Source organism: Siniperca chuatsi, linkage group LG11 (assembly GCF_020085105.1).
Source record: "Siniperca chuatsi isolate FFG_IHB_CAS linkage group LG11, ASM2008510v1, whole genome shotgun sequence".
NCBI lineage: Eukaryota > Metazoa > Chordata > Actinopteri > Centrarchiformes > Sinipercidae > Siniperca > Siniperca chuatsi.
Window position 1 is genome coordinate 861,605 of NC_058052.1, and position 23,452 is coordinate 885,056.

Consider the following 23,452-nt stretch of genomic DNA (forward strand, 5'->3'; position numbering starts at 1 on the left):
GCAGGACACATGACGCCCTCCGTCCCACAAAGACTATTTACCATACAACTAAAAGCAGCTCTAATTACAATGAACGGGTGGTGGAGTTGGATAACTACTGTTCAATACATCCACAGTGCATCCAAAACATATTGGATTGGCACTTTAATATTTTGTGTTAACGAAGGTGAGCTCTAAAAATCGCTCTCAATGCATAACCCGGACGTTCTGGGTCTTTGAGGCCTGAAACAGGTGCGGTGTCAGCAGATCAGCTCACAGCTGTGACGGAGAGAATGCACTTCACTGGCTTGAAGCAGCTTTAAATACACACTTAAAAGTTTATTAGAACAGCAATAACAAATACAGAATCAAACTGATCTCTTATCAGAAGCTGCAGCAACAAAAGTTGAACTAGGCTCAACGTTTGTTGCAATGCAACGCGATGTCATCCAACCCTCGGAGACATGCGAGTGCAGGTCGCTGGGTTACTTAATGTGAGCGCTGCGTTTCTACTGTTGACCTTGCCACTGTGATCATTTCCAGAGTTGTACAATCCTGTGCGAGTATTGCGTGCCACATCTCACTTCCTGCATGCTGGGGTAGGGTAGGCCCCGGCCCCGGCCCCGGCCCCGGCCCCGGCCCCGGGGCGCCGCACAGGATAACAGGATGTAGATAATGGATGGCTGGTTTTGTAAAAAGTCTATACATGTCAATATATCTGTTAAGCATTCGCGTTTGAAATTCCCCCCCTCCCTTCAGGTTGAAACGAGCAAAACTGTGATGGACGCTTTTTCACATTCAGCTTCACTTCGGTTTCATCAAACTCTGCCTCGTCCCTCTAATCGCCTTCGTCACCATCATCCAGCAGGAACTCACTGATCTCCTCTCTCATCAGAGACCTACAGAAGACAACACAGCCGAGGTCAAAATGTGGCAGTGCTGCGGTACTCCTGTCCCCCTGCTCCTGTGTATATACTGCACATGCAGCTATTGATTTTTGACATGGACTCTTCCCATTACTAAAGGGCTGTAATGGTGGAACTGTGTGTTTCAGCTCAATTATATTTGCCAAAGCAGAGGACGATCAGAAAAAACTGATGTTAGAGTGCTGATTCGGTTGTTCGGCACAGAGTCTAGGTTTTCATGCTGGGCACTCAAAATGACCAGCAGCTCTGATGTTCCCCTCACCTCCTTCGCCTCCGCTGAGCCTCCGACAGGATGTACTGCGGCAGACGCTCCACCGACGACTGGAAGGAAAAAGGGCCACGAGGACAGGACAGAGGAGGACAATCAGCAGCAGGACGCACTGCCTACGTGTGTGTTCATACTGTTTCTTTACAACACATGCAACACACTGTATGAGACAGAGCTATTTTTTCCTATTTTCTTTACAAAATCTCAATTTTAAGGTCATGATTTATTTAAATTTTGGATTTAGTAGTTATCAACAAACACAGTTTAGATTGTATTTGGAAATGATGACAGCATGTCCCTGCGAAGGGGTTTTCACTCACCATGTCTTTGATGGTCAGCTGACAGCTGTAACACAGCAGGCTCTTCACGTCAGGTGTCTCTGGTGCCCTGTAATGTACCAGAAAGCTCAGCCACGGCCACAAAGGCAGACTGAAGATGGGGACGGCTTTCTGCCGCGACACAAAGCATCCGGCAGCAGTGGCACTAATGAAGAGTGATCATCATCAGCAGGAACGAACCCCAAAGCCTCAGCTGTGCTTTGTGTTTACCGCTGGTTAGCAAATGTTAGCATGCTAACACGCTAAACTAAGATGGTGAACATGCTAACATTATGCTGCTAAACCTCAGCATGTTAGCATTGTCAGAGATAGCATATTAGCATGCTGATGTTAGCATGTTGCTCAAAGCACTGCTGCGCCTAAGGACAGCCTCACAGAGCGGCTACAGCTAAGATGCATTCTCTGACACGGGCTTTAAAAATAAATAAGTACCAACAACTTATCATACAACATGCAGAGATGAGGACGGTAACTTTCCCCACAATTATTTGTTGCACGCTCAAAAGGTGGCCAAGATCCTGAGTGCCATTTAGAATGATGTGTGTGGAATTTGCTCGCTGATCACTTTGCATGTTAAGTGTCAGTGTGAGTCCCTGCTTAGATGGCAACATGAGATTAGTCACCGCCCAAATGAAGAGAAACAAATCACTGAACTCTTGCTTGGCAGAAGAACAGCAGCCTCCAGCATGTGCTGCCATCCCACAATCCTCTTCTCCACCAGAGGAACAGCACTGTCCAGGGGCGGCCGTTGACTCTGACTCCACTGGAGCTGTGATGAAACACAAGAAACACATTTAGTTCAAGTTCAAATGACCACACCACAGAGACGATGGCCACAAGAAACAGAGAAGGCATGAGTGGAGGCGAAATGTATTCACTGACTGAGTACACTGTACCTGGGTCAGCACTGGTAGCTCCTGGAGACTTAGTCTGGGAAAGCTGCTCTGAGATCAGAGTGGCCTTAAAGGCTGAAGCACTCTCTGAAAGAAGAAGGGAGAAAGATGAACTCAGTAAAGACTGTAAAGAATGCTTGTATCTGCTCCGGCCAACCGGAAGGGCTTCGCTGCAAAGGCCCATTTCAAACAGCCTGCTGTGTACAGTACTGCTTCAAGGAAGATCCGTGCAGGGTTAGTTTGTCCGTATTCCTTTACTTTTCTGTACTGAAACCTGGGACAGTCTGTGCATTAGTGATCCCTGTAGCTTTCGCTCTTCAGTACCATTGCTCAGGGATGTTTGATGTTTGCACGTTTTGGATGCTGTTCAGTGACCAATGTAATGGCCTTGTGGGAGGATTAGTGAGGTGAAAATTGTGCTGTGAGCTCGAGTCACTCTCTAGAGGTTTGATAAGTTCATTCTTTGCTGTGATACATGGACATTATCTTTACTATACGTCGCTGTGAATGCTAAGCATTCATCCCTTGAATTATTGTATCTGCCTCAGAGGCTATCCAGATGAAACGAAGTGAGCTTCAGGTAGAAGCTAAGAAGCCACGGGTTGGGTGCTATCAAGCGGGACCACGTCAGCGTGGCCCGGCTACCCCCCTGCGAGGCTGCAGGAGAAACCCGTCAGCAGGCTCCAGCAGGCCGGCCGGGCCCGTGTTGAAGTGCTTCAGAAGAAGTACACTTCCTGAGGCTCTGGTAAAACCGTGGCACGTACAGGTACATGTCGTTTCTAGCTCATCTTTTATATTAATGGGATTTTGTGTATTTAATTACATGAGGTTTTATTATTGCTGTGATGAATGGTGTCCTGTGTGTCCCGCACTATGAGCTCACCCAGTGAAGTGGCAGTAAAGTTAACTCAACTCATCTCCTTGTTCAAAAGGCCCTGCATGTATACATGCTTCTTCTCCAAGCTGTTGTTCCATACAACTCACCAACAGCAGTATCCAGGGCGCACATACAGAGCAGACAGCGGTCACAGTGGTCAGCGGTGGTGGAGCTCTTACATGCTGTCTGCAGCTTCTCGCTGGTCCTGCAGGACACACCGTAGGTTTTTAAAGCAGTTTGGTGTGTGTACAAAATAGCAGATGGATTTGATCTCGTGTCCTACTGACCTGTAGATGGTGCTGACGGTCGAGGGGAAGTCCGCCTGCAGTTTAGTGACAAAGCTCTCTGTCAGACGCTGGATACTGGCCTTGTCTGTTGTCTGTGGGACAGTCACAAACACACAGCGAATGCAACAGTCTGGGGATGCACACGTGTTGACATGTTTATGTCTGCGGGGTGCTGCCCACCGGTGCATCTCCTTCCAGCTCACCCCGATACTTTCTAAAACAACTGTTCAGAGCCGAGTGGCAAAATACCAAGCTGGGAGGAAATGTGAATATATAGCCAGCCTGTCTCACAGAGCAGGAAGAGTTAACTCTGGGATTAACCCTGGCTCTTAGGCCTCGCATCGCTCAAAGTCATACTGTTGCCATGGGAGTTAAAGCTGTAGGCCAATCCTGCAAGGATGGGTTTGTTCAGGATCATAGATCAAAATATTAAATATATGAAAGAACTGGCTTCTGCAAGTCTCCATTATTATTTTAGTATTATCATCTCATCAATCTCTGTGTGTGTGTGTGTGTATATATATATATATATATATATATATATATATATATATATATGTGTGTGTGTGTATTTTAATAGCGCAACGCTTCTGTTTATGTATGTTTTTATTTCACACTTGCTTTGGCAATGTTAAAGTCTGTTTCCCATGCCAATAAAGCCCCAATGAACTGGATTTAATCTGGAGGGGGGGGGGGAAATAATAATAATAATAAAAAAAAAATAATAATAATAATAAGAGGAATGATAGTCATAGGAATGATAATGACAATAATAGTAACAAAGCCAATAACTACAACAGCTGTAGTAGCAGTTGAACCTGATGTCGACCCACAGGGCAACAACCATGTGTTTGGTCAGTCTCTCCTGTTTACCATGCCAACCATCACCCATCACAACAACCTTGACTCTGAAATAAACCAAAGTGGCAGGGAGGTAGTGCATCTCTGTCGGGCCTTAGGCCTTACATAGTTAATGGTAGGTTCAGAGGGGACTCTTTAAGGAGATAGTAGACTATGCAGTCACTGACGTGGACCCCTCCACTATCAGTGCACTCACTGTCAGACAGCAATCCCCCCTTTCAGACCACAACTAATTCAATCTGTTCTTTAAACTCTCAGGTCAAATAAGTGACACAAACAGGGAACCCAGGAAGCTGTATAAATTAAACCCTACTTACAGATGGGCCCCAGACAGTGGAGACAAATTCATCATGGCCTTGAACTCACCTGATCTGGTGAATGGCATATCAGCATATAACCAAAATCAATATGTCCCTACCAGAGATGGTGTAAAAAAGGCCATTGATGATATCAATATATTTCATAAAGCAGCTATTAAAGCTAACCTTATAAAACAAAAACAGAAGCCTGTTAAAAAGCAAAACGCCGACAAATGGTTTGATCAGGAATGGAAGACCATTAAAAAAGAAAAACATCGCCAACTACCCAGCCTTACGCACCGGGTACGACGACATTTTAAACAAATATAAATGTACAACCACGTGGAACAACTTCAACACAAAGCAACAAGCACTACCATCCAACATGCTGACATCTGAAGAGCACATTTTGAAAAAATGTACAAAGATTCATTTCCCCCATTCATAAGAGTGGGGACCAATCTGAAGCACTTTGAGTGGTCGGAACACTAGAAAGGCACTATACAAGTACAGTCCATTTACCATCAGACCCTGGTAACTACAGTGGCATCTGTGTCAGCAGTTGTCTGGGTAAACTATTCTGTAGTATTGTAAATAAAAGAATACTAGATTTCCTTGAAGACTCCATCTCGAGTAAAAATCAAATTGGCTTCCTCCCAAAACACTGCACCACCGACCATGTACACACCCTTCACACTTTAATTAACAAACATGTACACCAAACAAAAAATGGTAAGATATTCACTTGTTTTATTGAGTTCAAGAAAGCTTTCAACTCTATTTGGCATGAAGGGCTTGATTACGGACATCTACATTGTGGTATAGGGGGCAAAATGTATGAACTGGTTAAATCAGTGTATTTGGAAAATAGGTGTGCTGTTAAAATTGGAGACAAACAAAATAAATTATCCACCCAGAGAAGAGGTGTTCGTCAGGGCTGAAATTTAAGCCTGACTTTATTCATTGTGTATATAAATGAACTTGCTGTACAGCTGGATCAGTGAGCTGCTCCTGGCCTCTCCCTCCCAGATAGAGAGGTGAAGTCTCTGTTTTACGCTGATGACCTTGTTCTACTGTCTCCTACTGAACAAGGACGACAGCAACAGCTGGACATAGTAGAAAAGTACTGTCAGACCAGGGCCCTGGCAGTAAATATGAAGAAAACTAATGTCATGATGTTTCAAAAATGCCCCAGATGCCAGGACAAAAATACCAGTTTACCATTAATAATGATATAATTTAACACAGTATGAGTTATACCTACCTTGGTATAACCATAGCAGCATCAGGGAGTTTCAACATGGCAGTGAATGCACTAAAAGAAAAAGCTCGAAGAGCACTAAATGCAATTAAGAGAAACTTTTATAATTTTCAAATTCCAATTCAAATTTGGCTTAATATATTTGATAGTGTCATCCAGCCCATTTTGTTATATGGTAGTGAAGCATGGGGTCCACTCAGTCATCATAACTATACATCCAACAGAATCTTGACAATCAGAATTCTGCAGATACATTTTACACGTACACAGAAAAACACCAACAGATGCATGTAAAGCAGAATTAGGCAGATACCTACTGATAAATAACATTCAAAAGAGAGCGCTCACATTTTTTAATCACCTTAAATCCAGCCCCTTAAACATCCTCCATTCCAAAGCCCTCCAAACCCAAGAGCTGAGCCCAGAAAAGAGTCCCCTATGTCAGTTGGTGCTGAGACTAACTGTCCAATCCTGACCAAGTACAGGCTCAGTGACCACAAACTGGCAGTCGAAAAAGGAAGACACCAAAAATCATGGCAGCCAAAAAAGAAGACAGAACATGTGGTCACTGTTCGACAGGTGAGGTTGAGACAGAGATGCACTTCCTCCTACAATGTAAAACATTCAGTAAAATAAGGAAAATTTACTTTAACAAGTTCAACTCTGTACTCTCAGATTTCAAAGAGTTAAATGAGCTCTCAAAATTAAAAATACTCAGAGGAGAAGGAGGCAGGCCATATCTCGCTGCCCAATATGTATCAACATGCCACAACCTGAGGGACAGTGAATGACCTACACACACACACACACACACACACACAGTTTTCACTTCTTTGTATTTGTATCTCTTAACTGCAAGTCTTCATTTTTATTATCATTTGATTTATTATCTTATCTGTATATGAGAGAGAGAGACTAACTTCTAAGATGACTGTAATAAATGTATTATCACAGAGAAAACACAATCAGTTTAATGAAGCACAAAACACTGAATGAACCAATTTTTAGTTGCTGGAGATTGGTCTCCCGTCCCCCTACCTTAGTGTCCAGGCTGGGTATGAAAACAGACCGCACGTTGAACATACGGTTGTAGTAAGCTATTTCTTTAGCTGCGTAGTCCCTCATTGGCCTCACTAATATGATGTCCCCATACCTGGAGTCTGAGAAACCCTGGCAACACAAACACACACATAAACACAATATCAACATTATTTGGAAGTCAGATTTGCTCCACAGACAAACAGCCTTCCATCACACATCTAATATCATCTGATACACTATAAAGAAAAAGCAAAGGGAAGCACAACATGCTGGATCTGAAGGCTGAATGTGACTTGCTCTTGTGTTGGCCCTCTCACTAGCCATCATCTCTCCCCACACATACACACCGTGTCCTGAGCCAGCTGTGCTCCTCTGCCCAGTGATATACTGGTGAGCAGTTTAACAGCCAGTCTGGTGCAGTTGTCTCCCAGCATCAGCTTACTGTAGCCTTCAGTGCGAGCCGTGTGCACCAGCAGATGCTGCCTTTGAGGAGAACACACAGGGAGGTCAGACTGAGCAAATCGAAAAAGACTTTCTCAACATGATTTTGTGTTTTAAATCAACATAATCCTCATTGGTAAGGCCACTGCGGTACTACTCTGTTCTCTCTTGGCCTCCTCCAACACTTAGTACGTACAGTAAGCAGTAAGTACAGAGTGATTCAGAGTCATCTTGATGTTTCATCTTCACCTGTTTCATCATACATGTCAAAAGAATGGAGGAGAGAGTGGTGCCGTCCCCGATGAACATGTCTGATTAAACCTGAAACTAAATACAGAAGCACCAGCGAGACAGATGGGAGTCAGGTTCTGTCGAAGCAATGAGACTGAGAGCACGCGCCCCTCTGTCTCACCTTAAAGTGTTTAGCAGGTCTTCTCTGGCCGTCAGCGTCTTAGCAGAGCCAATCAGCTGCTGCAGTGACCGTGTGTGCGCCTCCTGAACATCGGGCAGTGATGTTTCCTCCTGTTCCTGTGCTGTCAAACAGCTGCTGCTGTCCACCTGAAGGAAGCGATCCACAGCCGCTTTGTAGGCGCTGGCCGGTCGCTCTGACGGGGATGGGGCCGCCACCACAACTGAACTGGGAAGGTCCAGAACCTGAGAGGAGGTCGGGGGACGCGTTCAATGAAAAACGGTTCTGTTGTAGTCTTTTGTTAACGTGACAGCATTCAGTTCAGACTTGCACTGTGTTACAGGTTTTACGTCGGTGAAGCAGCCCCTCCTGCGTCCGCACTGACCTGTTCCAGAGGCACGATGTGGAAGGGGAAACCGGTCGCTCTGAGCACAGCCTGCAGCTCAGCCACCGTCCTCTGTCTCTCCTCCACAGACTGACCTACAGCACCACCCTCTGGGAACAAAGACACACCGTCAGTGGCAAACGTTTTGGCCAGAATCATTTCAGAAATGACAAAATTCCTCCAGACATACATGAAAATGATTACACTCAGTTAGAGAGGGATTTCATTTACCATCAATGTAGACAATCCCAGGTAAGAACCTCAACTTCTTGTGAGCATTCTGACTCAAGCCCTGGGAGCAGAAAAAGGTTTTCAGTTGCATTAATAATATTAAAACAAAAACAAGGAAAAAGGATATGTTGTATCTACAGGCGTGTACAGAATCGCGATAGATTAGGAATATAAACTGGAAAGTTAAGTAGCATTTCATCTTCTATTAGATCACTTAATGTTAGGGGAACAGGCCAGGTGCTTGGTAGTTTGGCCCAATAGTGAAAATCCTCCATTTAGCCACCTACAGTAAAATACAGTGGAAATTTAAAAAAAAAAAACCTTTCATTTTGAGTCCCTGCCTAGTGGACCCTAGAGGCGGAAAGGTTCATTACAGCCCAAAAGGAAATGTTAGACAGAACACAGAGTGGTGATTTTGCTGCTAGAGGAAAGGTCACGGGGTCGTTACAGTCAGGAGTCGTCCTGCCGGGACCAACAGTATCCACAGCAAATGTCATGGGAAAGCAGTCATGTCTTTTTGAGATGACCAAAGAGTTGGCCAAGGAGAGCGGCGGCCCGGATTGTAGCCCTACATGAAAGTTCACCAAAGTCACTACAAACATCAAATCACTCCAAAACATGAAGGTATGGTACTGTGACTGACTGACTGACTGACTGAGCTCGCCGTCCTTGAGACCTAAAGACAGCAGGGAAGAGCTACTCACAGCTTTACATGTGAATAATACTAGCGGGCAGCTCTCAGTCAGCATGTCATGTGCAGGAGCGTTAGCATGGACACAGCTTTGATTCAACAAGAAGCACGTGCAGCACCAGAGCCAGAAATGGAGCACGGACACACGGATTATTGTGGTTTGTGTGATCTTCTATGCTCTGAGAAGCTTTTCACCTCTTGGACTTGACTGAGCATCGAGCAGGAAGAAGCGCCTCCAGATACAGCCAGCAGCACCTACAAGCAGAGAGACACCCACAGATACGGAGCTGGTGCAAATATGAGTCAAATCTTTTTACTTTAAGCAAATTATTCTGTGTGTAGAACAAAGTGCAGTTAAGAGAGAACATGAGTTATTATTCAGAGAATTAAGTATCTGAGTGTACAAATAACGCACACAGCTTACCTTCTCTCCAGGGAAAATGATCCTGTTTTTGCCCAGCATGGCTCTGAACTTATGAATGAAGTATTCCTTGAAACACACCCTAACAGAGACAGAGTCAGAAAACGTCTTCTCAAACCATGTAGACATTGTAAGACCATCTCTCCCTGCAACGCCTCCAGCTCCAACAGCACAGCGAGAGAAATGCCCCCCCACCCCCTTTCCTATTGTGAACTCTGGCACTCCTGCATCAGCCCGTTATTACTGAACGGCACTATCATCACAACAGTCATCACAGAGCCTGACGCTCGGGGCTTTGGGCTGCTTGCAGTTGGTTACCTCGCAGTCTCCAAATCACCACCAATACATTCTCAATGTGTGGCATCGCATTAGCTGCAGTTAGAGTAAAACAGTGCAGAGTGCTGCTTGTCCTACCTGCAGTATGCATCTCCTGCTCTGATGACCACAGCTGCAGGAGCCTCTTTGCATTTGACACATTTCCTGGAAACGCTAATAAATGGAGGAACAAAAGACATCTTAATCATGTGCATGACTTAATATTTTCTGACACATAATGACATGTGCTGTCAAAAAATGTCGAAATATACTGCAGAGGTCAGGTGTGAACTAGAATGCCACAACGCTAACGGAGAGGGTCTAAGGTGAACTTTTCATCGTTCGTGCTTTTGATGCATTATTTTATTGATCTTTCTTTTTAGTGATGAGCATTTTGTCTTTTTTTCCATTATTTGTTCAAACTGTCTTTAAACAGGAAGTGACTCCCAAGTTCAGCCGTAGCAGATTAACCTGCAGCGGGCCCCTGTGTTCAGTGTACACAGCATCCTACACGTGCCAGCTTCAGTATTTGCCCAGAGACAAACCAGCACCGCAGAGCTGGAACAGAACTTTTGGGGCCCCTGGGGGCCTTGGTTCCTGGGGAAATTGCCCACTTTGCCTGGGTGGTAATCCAGCCGTAATGCCAGCTGGTGTGCTGGACTCCAGGCAGCTCACACACATATCCAAAGTCATATCTGCTGTATGAACCGACCGGACATGGCCGTTCTTAGTCTAGTGACAGACTAACAGACCGGAAGCGGAAGCGGAACTGGCACAGAGCCGCTGTTCTCGCCGCCTTTGATCGCTCTCAAACGGGAAGTGCCTGAGATGCAACTCGACAGCACTTTACAACAGAGCTAGCACCTAAACCCGGGTCGGTGGTCTCGTGACGAGGGCCACACTGGTGTGAACGCACCTGGGCCCCCCCGGGCGCTCCAGCTGACCATGGTAGTCTTCGTCCACCTGACACATCGGGAGCTGAGTCTGAAAGAACCGTCAAATCTGGACTCCTGAGGTTCTTTTCACTCCGAGCACGGGTCTAAAGCGTGGCTCTTTTTGATGACGTAGAGAACCTTCTTCTTGATGTTTTATGGCGAAACAGAAAGGCGCGTGACCGCCACCAACTGGTGTGGGGTGTCTAAGCCTCTAGTGTTAAATAAGAAGTAGTAAAAAAAATGATAGCAAGATAAAATAATAATGATGATTACAAAGATTATTATGTAATAATAGTAATAACGCTAATATCCTGTCAATCAAAGGATCTGAAATAAAAACAGATAACATTCATCTCCTGAACCTCTGCAGATTATCTCTTCAGTCATCATTGAAATGCATCTCTCTGTGTGCCTTGTATTAACTGATAGTTAACTGAGAGCCTTGGTGGCATCCATCTGTACGCAGTGCAGGAGTACACAGAGGACCCAGACCAGTCTCTCCTGGTCCCCGGTGCCAAACAGAGAGAATGAATGAGGCAGCATTCAGAGGGAGCGAAGCAAACATTCAGACTACAGACAACAAGATACAAGGACGATGTGTGGCCAAACCTGACATTAGATATGGCTGTTTCCCCTCCTCTGCTTCTTTTCCTCACTCCTACTCTTCTCTGATTCGATAAAACCGTCATCCTGGTCTCTTCATCCCCACTGCTTTCCTCATTCAGTCTGCGCTGAGTCCTCGTTTCTGTCTTTAAAAGGAGTGATGGTGTGTCTCTCTTAATACAGTACACATCAGCAAACAGTAACTGGTTGCTGTAATCATGCTTCCTGTCCATACTAAGGGATCCCGTCGTAGCCCTACTACAAGAGATGGTGGACAAAATCCACAGGTCAGCAGAAGCTGTGGCACCATAAAGGCCAGGCCATAGCTGACACTTCACCTGCAGCCCTGCCGGACTTTATACTCATGTTCCAAAGTCTGAAAAATAACCCTGGTGATGTCACAGTGACGTCAGTAAGCCTGCGTTACAAGCCGGGGCGAAGAGTTTCAAAGATGTGAGCACTTACCGGGCAGGGAAGGCCTGTCCAGAGATGTTAAGTTGCCTGCATTATGGAGCGTGACCCATACTGGGACTGACAGCCAGGATATGTTGGCTTCTGCTGCACCGATTTTCACCATTTAGGGAAAAAAATCTGTTTTGCAAGTCCTCCAATTTTATGTAAGCGCAACACTAAATTACTGGAATACCACTTCAAGAGAAAAGGGAACTTAGATATGCATATGAAGTTTATCATACACAAAAAAAAGAAACCAAGGAAGACAGATAGAGGCGAAAGGGGTCATGAAATAATGATTCTATGGTTCTATTTTTAATAATATATATATAATGTCAAGCTTTTTCCCTCTAGTACTGTACTGGTATTATATTTATAACAAACCAATATGAAAACACAAATTTGTCCCAATTGGTTTGCGATACTTTTCTGTGTGAATTCGTAGGCTACTGTCAATATGGCATCAATTTCCTTGACAAGACCTTATAAACGTATCGTGACAACTTAACGCGAGGTTCTTTTTTAATTCAGGACTTTTGGCCCGGTCCGCTTACCGTACACCGCCGAGGTGGCCTCTGGGATTGCAGTTCTAAAGCAGGTCGAGTGCTGAAGGTAAACCAACAGTGGGACTTCAAGCTCCATGAAGCAAGGCGCGTGGAGGGCTTTTGTTGTAGCCTCTCGTGCTGTTCGCGAGCGTTCAGTCACTGGCGTTTTTCCAAAAGCGCTAATCTGACAACCAGGTGGACGCGGCTCAGTAGCTGCGCCGCCCGCGGTCAGAGCGTTCTGTTTGGGTTAGGGTCACCGCCGTAGCACCGCGCTGACACTCGCCAACGCGCTCTGCTCCCAATGTTTACTTCTCCGGCGTGTCTTCTCCAGCCAGCGAAAAGTAATGCTTTGCTTTATTGTACATTATTGTATGATAAAGTAGCTACATTGAAAAGCCACCATGTTTGTACGGCATATATTCAAATTGCTGTACGGATAATGCACTAGCTAACAGCAGTAGGAACAGCTGGACAGCTTCCTCTCTGGGGCAGCGAGCTGGTGTCGACAGTTGCAGATCCTCTCCGGCTCCATGATGGCGATGTTTCGGAGCTTTGTCTCGGCGAGTACTCAGCTCCGCCAGCAGCAGCAGCAGCAGCAGCCCAACGGCGGCTCAGGCTCGCTGGCAGCCCCGGCTGAAGGTATCGAGAGCCAGTTCTCTTGTCCCATCTGCCTGGAGGTCTACCATAAACCCGTCAGCATCGCCAGCTGTGCTCACACGTAAAGTAGCTACTTCTTGTTTGGATATGTGTTATTGTGTGTGGACATACGGAACTCTAAGGTGACATGTCGTTTTCCATATGTAGTGTGTTTTCCGTGTCCGAGCCGGCTGAGTTCATGTCCGCAGGCTGGTGCTGTCAGCTGACCGGGGAGGCGAGGGAAGTTTCACAGACACCAGGACCCTGTGGTCTGGCCAGAACTCTTGTGATGATCAGGTCGAACCGCACAGGGCTTCTTTGTATCACAGATGAAAAGAATGGTTGGCCGAATTGCTTTTCAACGATAAATGTATCCAAGTTTAAATCAGATGCATCAATATTTTTGGATCTTTCAAACAAAAGAGCTGGTCTACAAACAGATTGTACTGTTATCAGCGCCGGCGCAGATTTACACTGCAGGAATGCCAACGATAGCTTTGAGGTGGTTTAGAGACTGACAGCACTGCCAAGTAGGTTTTTTCTGTGAAACATAACTTGGTCACAATTCTTTGATTTGCAGATTAAATGGATTCACATCAACAGTGTGTATTTCCGTTATGCGTTTGAATGAATATTGAAATGAATATTGGCTGATATATCCTTATCAGATGTTTGAAACCTCTAAAGCCCAGTACTGGTCGGCTACACGTTTCCACAGACGGGTTGAGCGCAGTCACTTGTGGCTGTGTTAGACCTTCATCATCCTCATTCCTTTGGACATGAGCTTTCAGTCCCTGCAGCGGCTCTGAACTGGTTTAAAGGTGTGTGCCACAGACGCCCCTGTGTAGGGGGAACACTGCGCTGGTGCGTCTCACTATTTCACAGGTCCAAGTTCAGCTAGGTTTGAAACATTCGGTGCCTAGTTAGTTGAGAGGGCTGGAAAAGAAATGCCAGTCCTCTCTCATGTTTGGTTTGTTCAGAAAGCAGTGTTTTAATAGTAAGAATACAAGCCCACATATGTAAGTCTTATATGTATGTTAAGTCCATATGTATTGTTTTAATGAAACAAAAATAACGCCGTACTCCTGTATGCAGCAGGAGCATATACTTGTATGGCATTTATTATCAAGTTATTTAACGAATCAACAGAAAACACAGCTACACCTCTACGTTACAGTGTAATATCTAATTCTTTTATTACAACCAACTCAAAATAGACATGTACTAGGTATGAAAGAGACAGCTCAAGTGTGTGTGTGTGTGTGCTTTTTGACACCTTCAGTCAAACACAGGTTTGCTAAGGTGCAGGAGTTAAGTTGCCCCCGCTCTTACATCACAGGCTTCTTACTTTATATCTAATTAGAGAGGAGTTAGCCAGAGAGGTGCATTTCTAGTCTTTCTCAGTCTGGTGCTGAAAAGAACCACAAAGAGCAGAGCAGACCTCAGGTAGCCTCACTTCTATTTCTAGTTAAAGGGGAAAAAAGCTATTTTTACTCCTCTGCTGCTGATGAGGACGGATGAAACTTCAGGAAACACTGACACTAACGCTTGCTTTTCACTGGCCATACACACACACACACACACACACAACTGTACAGGGAAACAGTTGGCCACTGACAGACCCGTCTCTCTACTGTGTGTTAAATTATATATATCGGACTCCCAGTGTCTCCAGTGAAAGCTTTCATCTGCCAGATACTTGTTGAATGAATGTATCTGCCTAGAACAGATCCCTTTCAGTCCCAACCCGAGCGTTCCTGGCAGTCAAACTTGTCCTGTGGGTCACTGAAAATCACTGAGAATTTTGATAATTGCTTAATTGTTAAATACCTAACAAAAAGCTTCTCAAATGTGAGGATGTAAATTGAATGTCTTTTTTTGTTTCTTGGTCTGACTGGAAAAGCAATTTGAAGACATCAGTTTAGGTTCTGGCTACTGCTGACAGTCCATAGACTGACTGACTCATGTGGAATAATAATCGATAGATGAAGTGATTGTTTGTTAGTTGCTGCTCTATTATTATTAGGTCGTCCAGGAGTCTCGTGTTTCTGCCTTGTGGAACAACGACCTTATTATACAAATGCAAATTTCCACTTCTGCTCTGTGAGCAGTGCTGAGAGAACACATTGACCAAGCTCTCTGTGAGGTTCTGTTAGCACATACTTCTGCTGAGCATCAGAGTAACTGTAGAGCAGAGGTGGCCTAAAGGTCAGAGAGGTGCTCCCGGGACCAGCAGGATAAATCTGGGACCATCACTGCGGTTCCCTTGAGCAAGAACCTAACCTTTGCTGTTGGCTGCTGTTCCAGGTTCTGTGGGGAGTGTCTGCAGCCATGTCTTCAGGTGACCTCGCCCCTCTGCCCTCTGTGTCGTGTGCCCTTTGACCCCAAGAAAGTGGAGCGCTCCTCCAGTGTGGAGAAGCAGCTGGCTTCATACAAAGCACCGTGCAGGGGCTGTAGCAAGAAGGTAGATACTGACCACGCTTTACCGTGTTAAAAACTCTCCATTATGGGTGTATGTTCATTATTTGGTACATAAGTAAATCATCATTTTGCCTGTTTAACTGATATACTCTCATATGGAGATACAGTTTGCATTTGATTTTTGCAGCATATACAGTAAAAAACATTTTCGGTGCAAGACATTTTAGACAACAAATTAACAACACAAGCACTTAAATACAATAAATGTAATAATACATGTTTTAAAATAAACTTATAATAACTAATAATAATAACATAACATTTCGAGAACAAATTATTGACAAAACAAAAACATAGATCATTGATTGACATAAACGAACATAAATCAAAATGTACATGTGGTGCCCGGTGGCTCGCCCGGTGGCTCGCCCGGTGGCTCGCTCGCTACACTGTCAAATAAAGGCGAACACGCCCCAGTTAGATCCTCTGTGAAGATGGCAGCAAGTAACACTAATGAGGCTGTTGTGACTAAATGAACTCACACCTTGCAAGTGGAGCTGTTGTTATTGTATAATTGTTATTGATATAGATTCATATCAGTGTGTGTGCGTGTGTGTGTCTGTTCTCAGGTGGCTCTGGTGAAGATGAGGTCCCACATTGCTTCCTGTTCTAAAGTACAGGAGCAGATAGCCAACTGTCCCAAGTTTGCCCCTGTGGTACCCACCTCCCAGCCCATACCAAGGTACACACACTCTGACCTCGTCCAAAAACAGTGTATGTTCACATTAGCGTTTTCAGATCATTTCCCTAAAATCTCTAGCTACGCTGAAATGCCTAACAATCGAGAACAGCCAAAATCTCTCAGCTCCCATGATTCCCAGCCACAGGGTTGCGAACATTGTTTGTTCTTGTTAAAAATGACATGGTGCTCACATTTTAATGCCCAGTGCAGTAGATACTCATTTATCTTATATGGACATAAACCCCAGTGTCATGTTTCAGTTTAAAGAAACCCTCTATGGGAAAATACAGAAGCTAGTTTGAAGGCGGGGCTGTCACTCTATAACTCTATGAGCTGTCTATAGCTAGAACAGACGTCTACGTTCCATTCCATATACATTCTGACTCCACTTAGTACAGGCACCTACCGAGTCACACTGAAATAAACTCATATGCAAATCATAAAATATGTGATAAAATGCACACAAAGTGTACATTGTGAATCATTAGAGGCCAGCACCTATACAATGCCGAGAACAGTTAGAAGGATTGAATTAGCTTCTATAAGCTTGTGGTAATTGATGTCTTCTGTTTGTGTATGTGTGTCTTTATGTGTCCTCCCATATGTAGCAATATTCCAAACAGGTCAACGTTTGTGTGTCCATTCTGTGGGGCCAGAAACCTGGACCAGCAGGAACTGGTGAAGCACTGTATGGACAACCACCATAATGACCCTAATAAAGTGGTAAGAGACTACTCTGTAATACACAGAACCATTTGAACATTCTTTTTTTCAAGATGTTTTCTTTGGCATATTCGCCTTTATTGGACAGTTGACAATGAAGAGGCAGACAAGAAACAGGGGGAGAGAGAGGGGGTATGACATGCAACGAAGGTCCCCGGCTTCAGTCGAACTAGCGACATTGCGGTTGGGATGCCCTGTAACCATTCGGCTACCAAGGCACTCTGGTTCTCGGGAACTTTAACAGTGTATTCTAAGGTTATTGACATTGTGCTGACGACACAATCCCAACAGCCCCGTTTTGAGTCCGGCCAAGGACCTTTGTTACATGTCATGCCCCCCCCCCTCCTCACTGCTTTCTACTGTGGGCTTTCTAACATAGGCATACATGACCAAAAATGTACTTTAAAGGGTGATGAGAAAAAAGAGGGAAAGTGGAAAAATTAGAGAACTACCCCGATCTTCTTACTCATCTCACTGTGCACCTTAACACCCTCATTCTGCCAGCGGCTGCCGTTCAGTTCCCTCAAGCCAGGGACTGTGAAAGAAAGTGCATTTGAACTAAACCAGCAGCATACTTTACAGATACTACTTGTACTTTGAAGACCCAGCTTCGTATGTATCCATGAGGAGCTGGACCAAATGAGCTGTGTGTTTGCATCTCCAGGTGTGCCCGGTGTGTTCAGCCATGCCGTGGGGAGACCCCAGCTATAAGAGCTCCAACTTCCTCCAGCATCTCCTCCACAGACACAAGTTCTCTTATGACACCTTTGTTGTAAGTCCAGTGCTGTCATGATTTTTTTGTCTTTGGAACTTGTACTGAAAGGAAATCAAATTTTAACAATGCTAAAAAAAGAAAAACATATTCTCTCACTTCCTCTTGAGTGGTATCTCTCCAGTCAGGTTTTACTTGTCCAGTCAAGTTCACCACTGATAAATTCATGTACTTTAAAGGCCGAATTTGTGAATTATTCCCAATCCTAGTAAAAACTGGTTTCCAGATGTATAAGAATTAGGCCTATGATAATGATAATATACGATAACCTTTTATATGGAATATTATTCAGGAATTTTCAAACCCCATCAACACATCAGGACATTTGTCACTGATCCACATCTGAAGAATAGATCATCTTGACGCATACTGTGCCAACATATGGTATTCTCAAAATAAGATGATATTTAACAATGTGTTTTGCAGTATCATCTTAATCTAAGATACAGACTAGTGGATTCAGTGCTACAGTGAAACCAAGCAAGTCATCAATCTTGGCTTTGACATTATGCCAAATTTTTATAATCCCAGGACAAGCCCAAAAGGCATGAAAATGCATTGCTTTTCATACTGTAGTGCACTCACTGTCATACATGGATCTGAAAGCTACTCACATTTAGTTTATGAATCATCTTATATAGTACTTATTTGAACAACTTTCAGTAATATTCAGTTGCAGTCATCAGTGCTTATTGTACTCCATCCATTTTCTGCCGCTTATCCGGGACCGGGTCGTGGTGGCAGTAGGCTAAGCAAGGTAGTCCAGATGTCCCTCTCTACCCAGCAATGTTTTCCAGCTCCTCCTGGGGGATCCCAAGGCGTTCAGAAGTCAGATTCGACCACTTGTATCCGCGATCTCATTCTTTTGGTCACTACCAAAAGCTCATGACTATAGTTGATGGTTGGAACTTAGACTGACTGGTAAATTGAAAGCTTTGCCTTCCGGCTTAGCTCCCTCTTCAATGGTCTGGTACAATGCCTGCATTACAGTTGACGCCACACCAATCCGCCTGTCGATCTCCATTTTACCCTCACTTGTGAACAAGACCTTGAGATACTTGAACTCCTTCACTTGGGGCAGCAACTCACTCCTAATCCGGAGGGAGCAATCCTGAAAGGCCTCCTTCTTCAGCTTCACGGCCTCCTTCACCTTAGGTTCTTAGGTTTCCGCCACATGAGGCACTGACGACCTTCTTACCACAAGTCCTAGCAACCTCCTCCACAATGGAGGCTTTGAACACGGCCCACTTAGATTTCACATCAAACCTCTCCCAGGATGCATGAGAAATTCTTCCGGAAGTGCTATGTGCTATGCGTAGAGGTGAGCCCCACTATATCTAGTTGGTACCGCTCCACCTCCCGCACTAGCTCTAGTTCCTTCTCCGCCAGAGAGGTGATGTTCCACGTCCCTAGTACTGGTCTGCGACGCCAGGGGTCATCATGCCTAGGTCCCTGCCTTTGCCTGCCGCCTGGCTGGCAATGCACCTGACCTTCATGACTTTCCCTGTGGGTGGTTGGCCCACAGGGCTGCAGCTCCATGTAGGTCTTTCGGGCTGTGCTACCGGACACTCACCAGCGCGCTTCCCCTCCAGGTCTGGGTCCACAAGGGGCCCCGGTTTCCCTGTTTCAAGCAAGGTGCTGCAGCTCCTTCTTGGGCGATTTGTGGGTCCTTCACTTGGGACCAATTTGCCTAGGGACACCCAACCAGGAGCCATTGCTCCCGACAACACAACTCCCAGGGTCACAGGAACACACAAACCCCTCCACCGCGATAAGGTAGCCATTCTTGGAGTGGGCTTATTGTACTCCCAATGTCTAATTCCCATGAGAACCTGCTTGTATTAGTAGATTTCTCCCAGTTGACGATTTCACTATAAAAATAAATCAGTAACTTTTTATGAACTGAGATGGATTTAACTAATACTTCTTCTGAAAGACCAATTTCCATCTTGGCTATATAGTCAGGGACCGAGTTAATATAACTGCATATTTGCAAATATCTGAAAATTTGTTTTTGTTCTAGTCCATACTCTGTTGTCAACTGAGAGAATGATTTTGTTACTGTTTGTTACCGTCATACAGATCTTTGATGTGAGTCAACCCCACTTCCCACCAGACCCTAAATCCAGAGTCTGTGCAGGTTGGGGGGAAGTGAGGGTTGTTTACCACAGGCGCAAGAAAGGAAAAGGATGCCATCATCCAACAGTGTTTACTGTAGTCACATAAAATTACTTTAATTTAGCACACATCAATACAAGTTTCCCAAGAATCAGCCTTAAATAATGGATGGTCTGTACAAGTGTTTTTATTAGATTATGGTTGCATTGTGTGGTTTGCAGTGACTAGCAGTTGTTTATTTTGTTTTTTTGCGTTTTGTCAGGACTACAGCATTGATGAAGAGGCAGCACTGCAGGCAGCTCTGGCACTGTCACTGGCTGAAAACTGACAACAGTCACACCACCACCATCCTCTCACCGTTAGCACCGACTCCACCATTACTGCACTGCTGCTGTTCCTCCATGGCTCAACAACAACAGCCAACAGGCACACCTGACCCAGCCAGGTTCACAGTGACATCACAGAGATCCACATCACAGACAAGTCCAGCCAACTTCGGATTTGGCGATAACCTCACTTCCTTTTCACGCCAAGGATGTTTTTCCTGGTGTAGCAGTACAGCCAGTTTGCTACACTACAAAACAAAAGCAGTTTGTATGTGTCTTCACTGCTGTCATTTGGATTTGGTGGTTTGAAGACAAACCATCCTGTGGTTTTGGAATGGATCCAGTGACCATATCAAGATAAGCTACATTAAATTGTTTGCGCCAACCCAAACAAAACCCATCACACAATGACTTTAAAAACCCCAACCTACAGCTCGGAAACAGTCCATCCACTCACAGTTTCAGTTCACCTGACAGTGGTCTCGGACCACTAGTCACTTGCTAGGAAGTCCTGACTGCTTGTACTCGCTGTGAGTAACTTCGTTGGTCAGTGTGGTCAGTCTGAGAAATAGTGAGCGGGGGCACAGGCTCCAGTTTCTTCTACCGAGTGGTCTGCAGTGATCAAGTTTGAACAGGCAAATTCACTTTTTTGATGGGTTAACATACAGTAGCTAGCCCGCAAGAGCTAATTAGGATGCATTGTGCAAAGCTAAACAGAAAAAAATTAACTAAAGTATAAAACACAATGAATTAATAGCTCCTCTATTCATCTCCACAAATGGTTGCAAGTGCTCCAGAGTTGGTTTGTGGTATTTTGCACTTACCAGGCAAAAGAAAATCCTGTTAGTTAGAAAAGCAGCACTGGCAGGATTGTTGACCTGATTCTGTTGCTCAGCTCTGCAGGAAATGAAAGGCTTTCAGGTGACTTGTTGACTGAGCTGCTCGTAGTATGGTTGCATTGTGTCACCTACAATGGTACTGCCCATGACGACTTCTAACGGTCATGGTGAACAGGTTACAAGTAAGGATCCCCCCCATAGATGGCGCCAGAACATCATGCATGGAGAGGCTAAACTGCCATGGCTTTTCATGCAACAAGATGAGGCTGTATGCTCTCTCCATTGTCTGGCCTTATAGTTTCACTGTGGTAACCTGGGCTAAAAACGCTTGTTCTGGTCCACACTGCCACGCTGGGTGTGTCAGTCCTGATGTGGGTGTGTTATGAATATTCTCCTGCACTGTTCAAGTTTGACAAGATATTCTCCATTATTTAGAGAGACTCTGGACAAGACGCGCAGACTGACAGTTGTCTCTGTAATATTATATTGAGAAAAATATTATAAATACAGTGTTGAGTAGCTACAACAGAACGGATGTTACTATATGATAAATCCTGAGGTATAAATACGATACTGACTGATCATAGGAGTATTTTAAAATATTATAATAAAACAGTGATGTTAATATAAAGTAAGCTCACTGTTAATTTACTAACCCCTACCATAAATGTTGAGTATGAAGAGGATAGAATATTATACAGGACTTGAAATTCCTATGAGCTAGAGAGTTTATATTTTTATTGATTTTATCTTATTTTATTGTTATTTTCTATACACACAAAAATGGAATTTGGTAAATAAACCACTTAAGAAACGAAACACATTTTTAATGATTCTCAGCAGCTGGAGGTAAAGTAGTCTGTCTGGAGGTTGATGGATTCAGGGCTGAACTGAAAGGTTACACATAAACTAGCTCAGTATTTCTAATGAGCTCCGCTTTTCAGTCCCGATACTGCCAGCTTTGCACATACTACTGCACCACACCACTTTGGAACTAAAGGCCTCTGTCTCTCAGCTGTCTTACTCATTTGCTCGTTCCCTCCCTCTCCAAAAGCTATAAGCTATATTTTATGTTTGCCACTGCATAAAAGATAACCATCGGAAGACCAAGTAAATTACAAAAAGCATCAACCATTTAGGTCAGACTTAAGCCCAATTTATCTCCTGCCCATGTCCATGAGGGTCTGCACCAACAAACAGACACCCAGTGTAGTATAAGTAGAACCTATCTGGCCCTTTAGCCTACCCTAGCCTCTTACTAGCGCTGTCTTTAACCATAACCCTAACCCACACACACACTTACAGCCCTGGTTTCCTTGGCTCCTTGTCATCTTCGTTCTTTGCCTGAAGGCTCACTCACAAACTGTAGATATGGAAGTGTGATATATCAGTGTAGTGTTGTGGAAGCTTCCCACAGGTGTGACAGGTCAGGCGCTGGGAAATCATGTCAGATGCTAATGGCAGGTTGTCAGACTTGGCAATATAAGATCCACTCCAAAGGGAACAGCATTGTCAGAATAATCAGGTTTTCTATACTAATCCATTACTGTTGTGAAAGATTTCAACATTTAATGCACTTCAGTCTCTTTGTCAGTGGACTGCAGCAGTTGGCGTCAGGAGCTGAAAATACGTCAGGGTCCCAAACCAGCTGGACTCATTGGTAGAGTAACTCCAAGAGCCAAATATGGAAGTGAGACAGACAGCCAGCTGACATCCAAACCTGTGGGAAAAGCGGAATGTGGGACTGATCAGAGGTCTATCCTCTTAAAGGTCCAGTGTGGAGGATTTAGTGCCATCTAGTGTTGAAATTGCAGCCATGTGAACCCCGCTCGCCTCGCCCTCCCCTTCCAAGCGTGTAGGAGAAACTACGGTGGCCGCGAAACTCGCGAAAGGCCCTCTCTAGAGCCAGTGTTTGGTTTGTCCGTTCTGGGCTACTGTAGAAACATGGTGGTGCAACATGGCGGCCTCCGTGGAAGGGGACCCGCTCCCTCTGCAGATATAAAGGCTGATTCTAAGGGAACGAAAACACAATGATTCTTATTTTCAGATGATTCAGAATCAGAAATACTTTATTGATCCGAGGGGAAACTCTTTTGTTACAGCAGCTCACTGTCACGTCAGTGCACACAGGAATAGAAGTACTAAGCAAAAGATATTATACACTATAATATAGGTCAGATAGATGAAGTACCAAGTGGGGATAAGTATAAAATTAAAATAAGTGTGAAATACAAAGTGGGTTTACCGGTTGATGATGATAATACGGTATAAAGTAATAGTGCATGAACTGTCAAGCCACTACACTACAGTTATTCTACACTAATGAAAACATACTTATAAATATTATATTCCATTTCTGCCGGTAGAGCCCCCTAAATGTTCCACACTGTGACCACAATGTGACCTTTATCTGTGA

General features: G+C 44.5%; 2 protein-coding genes across 8 annotated transcripts; one reads left to right on the top strand and one right to left on the bottom strand.

Annotated features, from left to right (window-relative positions):
* Positions 1 to 293: 293 nt before the first annotated feature.
* ctu2 (cytosolic thiouridylase subunit 2 homolog (S. pombe)) lies at positions 294 to 11,022 on the bottom strand. Of its 3 annotated transcripts, none has more exons than XM_044213062.1 (16): positions 10,840 to 11,022; positions 10,023 to 10,097; positions 9,612 to 9,690; positions 9,383 to 9,442; positions 8,497 to 8,557; positions 8,266 to 8,375; positions 7,884 to 8,125; positions 7,378 to 7,513; positions 7,028 to 7,159; positions 3,569 to 3,660; positions 3,389 to 3,486; positions 2,408 to 2,491; positions 2,166 to 2,280; positions 1,494 to 1,560; positions 1,168 to 1,312; positions 294 to 878 (listed from the first exon to the last, which is right to left on the bottom strand). In XM_044213062.1, exons 1-16 carry the CDS (start codon positions 10,893 to 10,895, stop codon positions 871 to 873), a joined length of 1,560 nt encoding a protein of 519 aa, XP_044068997.1. In that variant the 5' UTR covers positions 10,896 to 11,022; the 3' UTR covers positions 294 to 870. The 3 variants fall into 3 exon arrangements, with proteins under 3 accessions (XP_044068997.1, XP_044068998.1, XP_044068999.1); XM_044213063.1 differs by having other exon boundaries at positions 1,168 to 1,226; positions 10,840 to 11,013; XM_044213064.1 differs by lacking the exon at positions 10,023 to 10,097.
* A 1,448-nt stretch (positions 11,023 to 12,470) lies between these two features.
* Positions 12,471 to 21,855, top strand: LOC122883927 (E3 ubiquitin-protein ligase RNF166). Of its 5 annotated transcripts, none has more exons than XM_044213070.1 (6): positions 12,471 to 12,526; positions 15,403 to 15,559; positions 16,146 to 16,258; positions 16,867 to 16,981; positions 17,646 to 17,753; positions 20,134 to 21,855. In XM_044213070.1, exons 3-6 carry the CDS (start codon positions 16,161 to 16,163, stop codon positions 20,197 to 20,199), a joined length of 387 nt encoding a protein of 128 aa, XP_044069005.1. In that variant the 5' UTR covers positions 12,471 to 12,526; positions 15,403 to 15,559; positions 16,146 to 16,160; the 3' UTR covers positions 20,200 to 21,855. The 5 variants fall into 5 exon arrangements, with proteins under 5 accessions (XP_044069005.1, XP_044069001.1, XP_044069000.1 ...); XM_044213066.1 differs by lacking the exon at positions 12,471 to 12,526 and adding an exon at positions 12,533 to 13,177 and having other exon boundaries at positions 20,142 to 21,855; XM_044213065.1 differs by lacking the exon at positions 12,471 to 12,526 and adding an exon at positions 12,534 to 13,177.
* Positions 21,856 to 23,452: the final 1,597 nt, after the last annotated feature.